Source organism: Bos mutus, unplaced genomic scaffold (assembly GCF_027580195.1).
Source record: "Bos mutus isolate GX-2022 unplaced genomic scaffold, NWIPB_WYAK_1.1 CTG271, whole genome shotgun sequence".
NCBI lineage: Eukaryota > Metazoa > Chordata > Mammalia > Artiodactyla > Bovidae > Bos > Bos mutus.
This window is the reverse complement of record NW_027219771.1, coordinates 81,786-94,697: the sequence shown is the minus strand read 5'-3', so window position 1 is coordinate 94,697 and position 12,912 is coordinate 81,786. Positions and strand designations below refer to the sequence as shown.

Genomic DNA, 12,912 nt, shown 5'->3' with positions numbered 1-12,912 from the left:
AAAAATAACCTTTCAGACTGGTGGTGAATGTTTCTAAAATACTCTGTAACAGCAAAATCAGAAAAAAGTTACTAGACCTAGAGATCATTACCAAATTGAATTCTAAAGCTCATGTTGTGTCACTTTGCTTATTTATTTATTTTAGAAAATATTTTGTGGTTCAAAGCTGTTATACTTAAAGATAGAAAAATTCAAGAATTCATGTAAGTAAAAAGAAGTTAAAGACCTTTTACACCTATTATCTGTGAAGTCAACTCTAGCTATACTAAATATTTTCTTACACTTCTTGCCAATATTTTTCTGTAAAAAGGTATTCAGTGTTTAATGCAGAGTGACTTTATGTGTTTGTGTTTATATTTAATGTTGAATTTTTTAATCACTTATATGCCACGTTATAATAGTTATGCACTGTGAATCTCATTGCTCTTTACTTGAATGATTATGTGTACTTTGATAAACGTCTTGTAAAATATTATGAGATCCAACCAGTCCATCCTAAATGAAATCAGTCCTGAATATTTATTGGGAGGACTGATACTGCAGCTGAAACTCCAATACATTGGCCACTTGATATGAAGAGCTGACTTATTTGAAAATACCCTGATGCTGGGAAAGACTGAGGGCAGGAGGAGAAGGGGACGACAGAGGATGAGATGGTTGGATGGCATCACTGACTCAATGGACATGAGTTTGAGTAAACTCCGGGAGTTGCTGATGGACAGGGAGGCCTGGAGTCCTGCAGTTCAGGAGGTCACAAAGAGTTGGACATGACAGCGACTGAACTGAACTGAAAATATTATGTAGTTCGTCATGTTTGGTTTATTCATCTATTGATAGATGAGAAAAAGTAAGATAAACTACTTATATTTAATTGCTGACATAAGTATGACATAGTTTGCTTTAATATGTTTATTAAGTGATACTATCAATATTTTGAATCGTTTCCATTTCTTTCCATACCTTTTCCCCCATGTATTCTAAAAGAGAATTTCAGAAAGTCTCAGAGGTAATGGAGAAACCTTTAAGAAGGTTAGGACACTGATGGATGGAAGAAGGCATGGAAGTGATTGAATCTAATTTCTTGCTGTAAATGTTTCAAGAACAGGACATGTAACATTTTGGTATTCCAAGTTTAATGAGGTACTTTTAAAAAGTGATTCATTGGTCTCCCATCTCTCAGTTACATTTCCCCCATAATATTTAGTGCAAATCTGATTTATGATTCAAGATGAATTAAAAAAATACTTGATAAAATCAACAGAATTGAATTAATAAGGAAAAATCTGAATACATGTCACATTTTAATTTTACAACTGCATTTAACCAATGTTTTATCCACATTGAGGATACACCACCTTTCCTTCCCGACAAGTTGTTCAAAATGTATGCTCTGGTATCACTGGATGATAACCACGTTGACACATAAATTCAATATTATCCTCTGTTTTAGAGTAAAGTTTTGTATCGTGTCTCCATCTTAACTGTATGTGATGTTTTCTCATTTTTTTCTTCTGAAATTACACATGTCTCTAAAGTTAAAGAAAACAAACATAAACCTTTGAGTAATATGCAAATACTTTCTATAGAATTTTAGGGTTTCAAGAACTTTGGTCCAAAAATTCTTCCTCAAACATTTCCCAAACCAATACACTGAAAATGTATAATATAGGTTTCATCATATTAAAAAAGTTAATGTTATAAGAATGAGATACATTGTTTAGTGTAATCATTAAATGTTATAATGAAAGATCCACAATGTCAGTTATCATATGAAGAGCTTTCATAAAGGAACCGAACATGAAATTTTCTAACTTTATTTCTATATACAGATATTAATACTTGGTGGTCAAGCATGAAAAAGAATGGTTTTTATTTAATCCATAAAAATTCTATTATTAACAGTTAGACATTATGCTGTGCACAAGGATTATCCCAGGATCCAAGAGAAGTTTAAAGCATTTACCTAAGCATTTTGGTGGTTCTGACCACTCTCCATTCTGACATACTACGTTTCTGTCTCCCCGAAGTTCATAGTAGGCCTGACACTGGTACTCAACAATCATTCCTGGAGGATTTACAGATTGCAGGAGTGAGGTAATGTCTCCGTTGTCTATTGGTGGAGGAGGCCCACATTTTCCTTGAGAGCCAAAAAATAATGGCGTTTGCTTTATTCCAAGACCACAGCTACAATTTTAAATGAATAAAATTAAAATGCAGCCAAAACCATAATATAAAAACGTGATTTCTGATGACAGAAATGATTTATAGAAGGAATTTTAATCACTTAATCAGAAATGCACATTTTAATACCTTATTTTTTGCCCCCATGGAAGCACATATATTACATTGACAAATACGTATGCTTTGCTGTGTCCTGATTTTAAAACATGTTTTCTTTCAGAACATATATTGGAAAGATGGATAGCTAAGACAAAAAAAAATTTACCCTTTTATACAACATGTTGCAGTGTCTGTGAAAGCAAATTTTAGCTTCTATTTCTGGACAAGATGAGGTAAAATATTTGTGCTTATAGCATCTGCTAAGTATTCCTTCTGCCAAATAAAGGTCCTGAGCATATTATAAAAACCAGCACAGAAGACTGTGAAACAAGTAGAGAAGTCAATCTGCTCAGGGACCTTGGGATTCAAAGAGCTACACTGAAGAGAGTCCTTGGGTTTTTCATTTTGCCTTCTATGTATACTGAATGGGTCCCTGAGACTGAAACCTAGAAATAATACAAGTTCAGAAAGAAAAAAGTCTCATGAAGCAGTTGATCTCTTTAAGAAAAGGCTCATAAAAGAGTAGCCTAGCAAGACACAAACAGTTTTCACAATACTGTCTTAGTCTAGAAAACACCTTGTATGCACCAGACCCAGAGACCCACAGAGACTAAGCCAGAATTGTGTCTGAGTGTCTCCTGCAGAAGTACAGGTGAACAATGGGCTGCTACAGGGGCAGGGGCTCTGGGTGCAGTAGACTTGGGTATGGCATAAGCCTTCTTGGAGGTTGCAATTAACCCCACCGTAAAGCCACTGGAAATTACACAGGACTGTTGAAACAGATTCTTGCTGCTGCTGCTGCTAAGTCGCTTCAGTCATGTCCAACTCTGTGCAACCCCAGAGACGGCCTCCTACCAGGCTCCTCTGTCCCTGGGACAGATTCTTAGAGGGTACAAAAAAACAAAAAACAAAAAACAAAAAACAAAACCTTGTGCACAACAGGACCAAGGAGAAAGAAGCAGTGATCCCACAAGAGACTGACCCAGACTTGCCCGTCAGTGTCCAAGAGTCTTCAGTAGAGGCATGGGTTGGTGGTGGCCTGCTGCAGGTTTGGGGGCACTGAGTGTAGCAGTGCATGCATAAGACCTTTTGAAGGAGGTCACCATCATCTTCCTTATCTCCACCATATTTGGCCACAGGTCAAAAAAAACAGCAAGGGAACACGGCCCCACCCATCAATAGAAAATTGGACTAAAGATTTACCGAGCATGGCCCCTTCCATCAGACCAAGACTCAGTTTCCCCTAAGTCAGTCACTCCCAATAGGAAGCTTCCATAAGCCTCTTATCGTTTTCCATCAGAGGGAAGACAGAATGAAAACCACAGTCACAGAAAACTAACTAATCTGATCACATTGACCACAGCCTTGTATAACTCCGTGAAAATCCCAGCCATGCTGTATAGGGCCACTCAAGACATGGCAAAGAGTTCTGACAAAACGTGGTCCACTGGAGAAGGGAATGGCATATCACTTCAGTATTTTTGCCTTGAGAACCCCATGCACAGTATGAAATGCCAAAAAGATAGGACACTGAAAGATGAACTCCCCAGGTCAGTAGGTGCCCAATATGCTACTGGAGATCAGTGGAGAAATAATTCCAGAATGAAGAGACGGAAAAAAAGCAAAAACAACATCCAATTGTGGATGTCACTGGTGATGGAAGTAAAGTCTGATGCTGTAAAGAGCACTATGACATAGGGACCTGGAATGTTAGGTCCATGAATCAAGGAAAATTGGAAGTGGTCAAACAGAAGATGGCAAGAATGAACATCAGCATTTTAAAAATTAGTTAACTAAAATGGACTGGAATGGGTGAATTTGACTCAGATGACCATTACATCTACTACTGTGAGCAAGAATCCCTTAGAAGAAATGAAGTAGCCATGATAGTCAACAAAACAGTCTGAAATGCAGTGCTTGGATGTAATGTCAAAAATGACAGAATGATCTCTGTTCATTTCCAAGGCAAACCACTCAATATCAGAGTAATCTAGGTCTATGCCTTGAACAGTAATGCTGAAGAAGCTGAAGTTGAACAGTTCTATAAAGACCTACAAGAACTTCTGGAACTGAAACCCAAAAGGGTGTCCTTTTCATTATAGGGGACTGGAATGCAAAAGTGGAAGTCAAGAGATACATGGAGTAACAGGTAAATTTGGGGTTAGAGTACAAAATGAAGCAGGGCAAAGGGTAACAGAGTTTTGCCAAGAGAACACACTGGGCATAGTAAACACCCTCTTCCAAAACACAAGCAAAGACTCTACACATGGACATCACCAGATGGTCAATACCGAAATCAGATTGATTATATTCTTTGCAGCCACAGATGGGGAAGCTCTATACAGTCAGCAAAAGCACAACTGGGAGCTGACTGTGGCTCAGATCATGATCTCCTTGTTGCCAAATCATACTTAAATTGAAGAAAGAAGTGAAAATCACTAGATCATTCAGGCATGGCCTAAATCAAATCCCTTACAATTATAGAGTGCAAGTGACAATTAGATTCAAGAGATTAGATCTGATAAGACAGAATGCCTGAACAACTATGGAAAGAACTTCCTGACTTTGTACAGGAGGCAGGGATCAAAACCATCCCAATAAAAACAAGTGAAAAGGGCAAAATAGTTGTCTCAGGGGGCCTTACAAATTGCTGAGAATAGAAGAGACAAGAAGGCAAAGGAGAAAATGAAAGATAAAATCATTTGAATGCAGAGTTCCAAAGAATAGCAAGGAGAGATAAGAAATCCTTCCTCAGTGATCAATGCAAAGAAATAGAGGAAAACAATAGAATGGGAAAGACTACAGATCTCTTCAAGAAAATTAGAGATACCAAGGAAACATTTCATGCAAAGATGAGCACAATAAAAGACAAAAATGGTATGGACCTAATGGAAGTAGGAGATATTAAGAATAGGTGGTAAGAATATACAGAATTATACAAAAAAGATCTTCATGACCCAGATAACCATGAAGGTGTGATCACACACCTAGAACCAGACATCCTAGAATGCAAAGTGAAGTGGGCCTTAGGAAACAGCACTGGGAACCAAGCTGGTAGAGGTGATGGAATTCCAGTTGAGCTATTTCAAATCCTAAAAGATGATGCTCTTTAAGTGCTGTGCTCAATATGCAAGCAAATTTGGAAAATTCACCAATTACCACCGGTCTGAGAAATGTCAGTTTTCATTCCAATCCCAAAGAAACACAATCCTAAAGCATGTTCAAACTACCATAGAATTGCATTCATCTCACTTGGTAGCAAAGTAATACTCAGAGTTCTCCAAGATAGGCTTCAACAGCATGTGACCCATGAACTTCCAGATGTTCAAGCTGGATTTAGAAAAGGCAGAGGAAGCAGAGCTCAAATTGTCAACATCTGTTGGATCATCAAAAAGGCAAGAGAGTTCCAGAAATAAACCTACTTCTTCTGTATTGACTAGGCCAAAGCCTTTGACTGTGTGAATCACAACAAACTGTAGAAATTAAAGAGATGGGAACACCTGATGTGCCTCCTGAGAAATCTGTATGCAGATGAAGAAGCCACAGTTAGAACCAAACATGGAACAACAAACTGGTTCCAAATCAGGAAAGGAGTACATCAAGGCTGTATACTGTCACCCTGCTTACTGAACTTATATGCAGAGTACATCATGCGAAATTCCAGACTGGATGAAACACAAGCTGGAATCAAGATTGTCAGGAGAAATATCAACAACCTGATATATGCAGATGGCATCACCCTTATGGCAGAAAGTGAAGAAGAACTATAGAGTCTCCTGATGAAAGTGAAAGGGGAGAGTGAAAAAGTTGAATTAAAACTCAACATTCAGAAAACTAGGTCATGTCATGCATAACATCACTTCATAGCAAATAGATGGGGAAACAATGGAAACAGTGACAGATATTAATTGGGGGGGAGGGTGCTCCAAATCACTCCAGACTAGACTGGAACAATTAAATTAAAAGACACTTGCTCCTTGAAAAAAAAGTTATGACCTACCTAGACAACATATTAAAATGCAGACAAATTGCTTTGCCAACAAAAGTCCATCTAGTCAAGGCTATGGTTTTTCCAGTAGTCATGTATGGATGTGAGAGTTGGACCATAAAGAAAGCTGAGCATAGAAGAATTAATGCTTTTGAAATGTGAAGTCAGGGAAGATTCTTGAGAGTACCTTAGAATGAAAGGAGATCAAACCAGTCAATCTTAAAGGAAATCAGTCCTGAATATTCATTGGAAGGACTGATGATGAAGCTGAAGCTCCCATACTTTGGCCACTTGATGCAAATAACTGACTATTTGGAAAAGACCCTGATGATAGGAAAGATTGAAGGCTGGAGGAGAAAGGGAAGACAGAAGATGAGATTAGATGGCATCACCAACTCGATGGATATGAGTTTATTTAACGTCTGGGAGTTGGTGATGGTCAGGGAAGCCTGGTATGCTGCAGTCCATGGGGTTTTAAATAGTCAGACACGACTGAGTGACAGAACTGAATTTATTTCATCTAGAAGCACAAGACGGCAGAAACCTAAAACCAATCCTTTCTATGCCTTGATCTACAGGGGCCAAGTAAGCAGCCCACATTTCCACCCACATAATGGGGGGAAAAGAAACCTCCGCCCTTTCTCCTGGTGTCAGAGGAGGCCAGGTGGGAACCTTGGACTTGCACCCTACATGACAGTAATAGAGGCCTGATTAATGAAGGAGTCCGATAATATCCTTAGTCTCAAGATATAAAAGCTCAAGTGTCCAAATACAGTTGAAAATCATTTATCAGACCAAAGGCCAGGTAAGGCTCAAAAGAAAAAAAACAATCAACAGAAGACAACACTGAAATGACACAGATATTTAAATCATTGGATGATGGTTTTTAAAAGTCCAGTCCAGTTGATAGATCTAGAAAATAGATTATTAGAAAATCACATGGTTCACCAATATATTGCAGTTGGCAGAGTATCAATAAGCTTGAATATAAACTAACTTTTAAAGTAGACTGAAAAGAAAATGGACATAGCTTAAAGGACCTTTGGGAAGATAGCAAAGAACTGTTGAACATGAAGTTGAAAATAATAAGAGATAAAAATAATAATAATAATAATGGCTGACTTACCTATGCCATCATTTTCTGATGGCCTAAATGGAAATTAAATCCAAAAGAAGAGGGATATGTGGATATGTGTAGCTGATTCACTTTGATGTACAGTAGAAACTGCACAATTTTGTAAAGGAAATACACTCCAAAATTATTTTTAAAATATCATGGCCGAAAATTTCTCAAATAGAGCATATGACTTACCGACTAATCAAAAACAACTACATATTAAAACTGCTCAGTTTAGTACAGTTCAATCACTCAGTCATGTCCGACTCTTTGCTACCCCATGAACTGCAGCACACCAGGGTTCCCTGCCCATCATCAACTTCCAGAGTTCACCCAAACTCATGTCCATTGAGTCAGTGATGCCATCCAACCATCTCATCCTCTGTTGTCCCCTTCTCCTCCTGCCTTCAATCCTTCCCAGCATCAAGGTCTTTTCAAATGCCACACTTCTTCACATCATGTGGCCAAAGTACTGGAGTTTCAGCTTCAACATCAGTCCTTCCAATGAACACCCAGGACTGATTATATTTAGGATGGAATGGTTGGATCTCCTTGCAGTCCAGGGACCCACAAGAGTCTTCTCCAATGCCACAGTTCAAAAGCATCAATTCTTCGGCACTCAGCTTTCTTTCTAATCCAACTCACATCCATACATGACCACTGGGAAAACCATAGCCTTGACTACATGGACCTTTGTTGACAAAGTAACGTCTCTGCTTTTAAATATGCTGTCTAGATTGGTCATAACTTTCCTTCCAAGGAGTAAGAGTATATTAATTTCATGGTTGCAATCACCATCTGCAGTGATTTGGGAGCCCCCCAAAATAAAGACAGTCACTGTTTCCCCATCTATTTGCCATAAAGTGATGGGACTGGATGCCATGATCTTAGTTTTCTGAATGTTGAGCTTTAAGCCATCCTTTGCACTCTTCTCTTTCACTTTCATCAAGAGGCTTTTTCATTCTTCACTTTCTGCCATAAGGGTTGTGTCATCTCCATATCTGAAGTTATTGATATTTCTCCTAGCAATCTTAATTCCAGCTTTTGCTTCCTCCAGCCCAGCGTTTCTCATGATGTACTCTGCATATAAGTTAAATAAGTAGGGTGACAATATACAGCCTTGACATACTTCTTTGCCTATTTGAAACCAGTCTGTTGTTCCATGTCCAGTTCTAACTGTTGCTTCCTGAACTGCATACAGATTTCTCAGGAGACAGGTCAAGTAGTCTGGTTTTTACATCTCTTTCAGAATTTTCCTCAGTTTATTGTGATCCACATAGTCAAAGACTTTGGCATAGTCAATAAAGCAGAAATAGATGTTTTTCTGGAACTCTCTTGCTGTTTTCCATGATCCAGCGGATGTTGGCAATTTGATCTCTGGTTCCTCTGCCTTTTTAAAACCAGCTTGAACGTCTGGAAGTTCATGGTTCACGTATTGCTCAAGCCTGGCTTGGAGAATTTTGAGCATTACTTTACTAGCATGTGAGATGAGTGCAATTGTGCGGTAGTTTGAGCATTCTTTGGTATTCCTTTCTTTGGGATTGGAATGAAAATTGACCTTTTCCAGTCCTGTGGCCACTGCTGCCATGGCTGTGTGGTGCCAGAGCAGCAAGCAGCAGAGAGGAGATATCCCTCATCCAAGGTCAGAAGCGTGGGCCATGAGGATATTCCCCACGTCGAAGGTAAGAGAAACCCAAGTAAGATGGCAGGTGCTGAGAGATGGCATCCGAGGGCAAACAGTCTGAAATCACAATCACAAAATCTAGCCATCTGATCACACGGACCACAGCCTTGTCTGCTCTGTGAAATTAGGCCATGCCCTGTGGGGCCACCCAAGACTGATGGGTCATGGTGGAGAGGTCTGACAGAATATGGTCCACTGGAGAAGGGAATGGCAAACCACTTCAGTATTCATGCCTTGAGAATGCCCATGAACAGTATGAAAATGCAAGAAGATAGGACACTGAAAGATGAGCTCCCCAGGCAGTAGGTGCCTAATATGCTAATGGAGATTAGTGGAGAAATAATTCCAGAAATAATGAAGCGATTTTTAAAAAAGCAAAAACAACACCTAGTTGTGGATGTAACTGGTGATAGAAGCAAGGTCTCATGCTGTAAATAGCAATATTGCATAGGAACCTGGAATGTTAGGTCCATGAATCAAGGCAAATTGGAAGTGGTCAAACAGGAGATAGCAAGAGTGAACGTCGACATTCTAGGAATCAGTGAACTAAAATGGACTGGAATGGCAGATGTCCATTGTATCTACTACCGTGGGCAGGAATCCCTTAGAAGAAATGGAGTAGCCATTATAGTCAACAAAAGAGTCCAAAATGTAGTACCTCAATGCTATCTCAGAAATGAAAGAATGATCTGTGTTCATTTCCAAGGCAAACCATTCAATATCATGGTAATCCAAGTCTGTGCCCCGAAGAGTAATGCTAAAGAAGCTGAAGTTGAATGGTTCCATGAAGGCCTTAAGGCCTTAAAACTGCTCAGTGAATTCCAAATGAGATAGAGCCAAAGAACTTAATGTCAAAATCCATAATAATCAGTTCCTGTTGTGTTGTTCAGTCGCTCAATTGTTTCTGACTCTTTGCAACCCCATGGATTGTAACAAGCCAGGCTTCCTTGTCCTTCATTAACTCCCGGAGTTTGCTCAAAGTCATGTCCAATCTGTCGATCATGCCATCTAACCATCTCATCCTCTAATGCAGCTTCTCATCCTGCCCTTAAATTTTTCCAATGTCAGAGTCTTTTCCAATGAGTCAGTTCTTCTCATCAGGTGGCCAAAACAGGAGCTTCAGTTTCAGCATCAGTTCTTCCAATGAATATCCAGGACTGATTTCTGTTAGGCTTGACTGGCTTGATCTCCTTGATCAGAGACTCTTGATCTCAAGAGTCTTCTCCAGCACCACAGTTCAGAATATCAATTCTTTGGTATCAGCCTTTTTTGCAGTCAAATATTCACATCCATACATGACTGCTTGAAAAAGCATAACTTTGACAATATTAACCTTTGTTGGTAAAGTGATGCCTCTGCTTCTTAACATGCTGTCGAGCTTTTCATAGCTTTTCTTCCAAGGAGCAAGTCTTAATTTCATGTTTGCTGTCACCATCCACAGTGATTGTCAAGCCAAAAACAATGAAGTCTCTCACTGTTTCCATTTTTCCCATTTCTGTATGCAGTGATGGAACTGAATGTCATGATCTTCATTTTTTGAATGTGGTTTTAAGCTAGCTTTTTTTTTTTTAATTTAAATTTATTTATTTTAATTGGAGGCTAATTACTTTACAATGAGATGGGAGGGGGTTTCAGGATGGGGAACACGTGTAAGCTAGCTTTTTCAGTCTCCTCTTTCATCATTATCAAGAGGCTGTTTAGCTCCTCTTTGCTTTCTGCCATTAGTGTGATGTCATCTGTGTATCTGAGGTCATTGGTATTTTTCCGGGCAATATTGATTCCAGCGTGTGCTTCTTCCAGCCTGGTATTTTGCGTGATGTTAAAGTAGCAGGGTGACAATATACAGCCTTGACATACTCCTTTCCCAATCTTGAACCAGTTTGCTGTTCCATTCCAGTTCTAACTGGCGCTTTTTGACCTGCATACAGGTTTCTCAGGAGGCAGGTAAGGTGGTCAAGAGTTCCTTCTTTTTTTTTTTAATTATAGTATTTTTTAAATTTTTTTCTATCTTTTTTTTAAATTTTATTTTATTTTTAACTTTACAATACTGTATTGGTTTTGCCATATATCAACATGAATCCACCACAGGTATAAACGTGTTCCCATTCTTTTTAATAAGTTTCCACAGTTTGTTGTGATCCATAAAGTCAAAGACTTTCATGTAGTCAATGGAGCAGAAGTAGATGTTTTTCTGTGTTTCCTTTGCTTTTTCTATGATCCAACAATGTTGTTAATTTAATCTCTACCTCCTCTGCCTTTCTAAATTTAGCTTGTAAATCTGGACGTTCTTAGTTCACATGTTGTTGTAATTTAGTATGAAGGATTTCGAGTATTATCATGCTAACTGGCCTTTTCCAGACCTGTAGCCACTGCTGAGTTTTCCAAATTTGCTGGCATAGTAAGTGCAGTACTTTCACAGAATCATCTTTTAGGATTTGAAATAGCTCAGCTGGAATCTCATCACTTCTTCTAGTTTTGTTTGTAGTGATGCCCACTTGACTTCACACTCCAGGATTTCTGGCTCCAGGTGAGTGACAACACCATCATGGTTATCTGGATCATTAAGTCCTTTTTTGTACAATTCTTCTGTATAATCTTGCCACCTCTTCTTAATATCTTTGCTTCTCTTAGAGGCATACTGTTTCTGTCCTTTACTGTCCCCACCACTACATGAAATGTTCCCTTGCTATCTCTAATTTTCTTGAAGATGTCTCTAGTCTTCCCCATTGTATCACTTTCCTCTACTTTTTTCTTTTTCTTTTTTTTTTTTTTTTGCATTGCTCACTTATCAAGGAGCAATCTTGTTTCTTATCTCTCCTTGCTATTCTTTGGAATTCTGCATTCAGATGGGTATATTTTCCATTTTGTTCTTTGCATTTTGTTTCTCTTCTTTCTCAGCTCTTTGTAAGGCCTTCTCAGAAAGCCATTTTGCATTGTTGCATTTCTGCTTCTTGGGGATGGTTTTGCTCACTGCCTCCTGTACAAAGTTACAAGCCTCCATCCATAGTTCTTCAGGCACTCTCTCAGATCTAATCCCTTGAATCTTTTTATCCCTTCCACTATATAATCATAAAGGACCCGAATGGTCTAGTGGTTTGCCCTGCTTTCTTCAATTCAAGTATGAATTTCACAATAAGGACCTCAGGATAAGAGCACAGTCGGCTTCCAGTCTAGGTTTTGCCAACTGTATAGAGCTTCTCTATCTTTGACTGCAAAGAATATAATCATTCTGATTTCAGTACTGACCATCTCATGATGTCCATGTGTAGAACTGTCTCTTGTGTTTCAAAGAGGCTGTTTGCTATGACCCATGTCTTCTCATGTCAAAAATATTTTAGCCTTTCCCCTGCTTCATTTTGTACTCCAAGGTCAAACTTGCCTGTTACTCAAGGTATCTCTTAATTCCTACCTTTGCATTTCAGTGTCCTATATGAAAAGTAGATTTTTTTTTTTTTTTTGCTTTCATGTTTAGATCTAGAATGTAATGTAGGTCTTCATAGAACCAGTCAAGTTAACATATTTTGACATTAGTGCATGGGGCATACACTTGGATTACTGTGATTTTAAGTGACTTGCCCTGAAAATGAATGGAGATATTTCTGTTGTTTTTGAGACTGCACCCAAGTATTGCATTTCAGAATCCTTTGTTGGCTGTGTGTGTTACTCCATTTCTCCTAAGGAATTCTTGCCCATAGTAGTGGATATAATGGTCATCTGAATTTAATTTGCCCATTCCTGTCCATTTGAGTTCACTGATTCATAAATCTTGATGTCATAATCAGTACCGTACTTTTTATGTCTATAGCATTGTAGTATAGTCTGAAGTCAGAAAGTGTCATTCCT

At 38.7% G+C, this 12,912-nt stretch overlaps 1 protein-coding gene across 1 annotated transcript in view; it reads right to left on the bottom strand.

The window, feature by feature from the left end:
- Nucleotides 1-1,376: 1,376 nt before the first annotated feature.
- Nucleotides 1,377-12,912, bottom strand: part of LOC138986934 (complement factor H-related protein 4-like) — a gene marked incomplete at its 5' end in the record, with an annotated part of 89,955 nt that continues 78,419 nt past the window's right edge. The window contains 2 exons of the mRNA XM_070366919.1: nucleotides 1,377-1,511; nucleotides 1,923-2,137. Of these exons, the coding sequence (XP_070223020.1) occupies nucleotides 1,377-1,511; nucleotides 1,923-2,137 (350 nt within the window). The remainder of the gene's footprint in view (nucleotides 1,512-1,922; nucleotides 2,138-12,912) is intronic.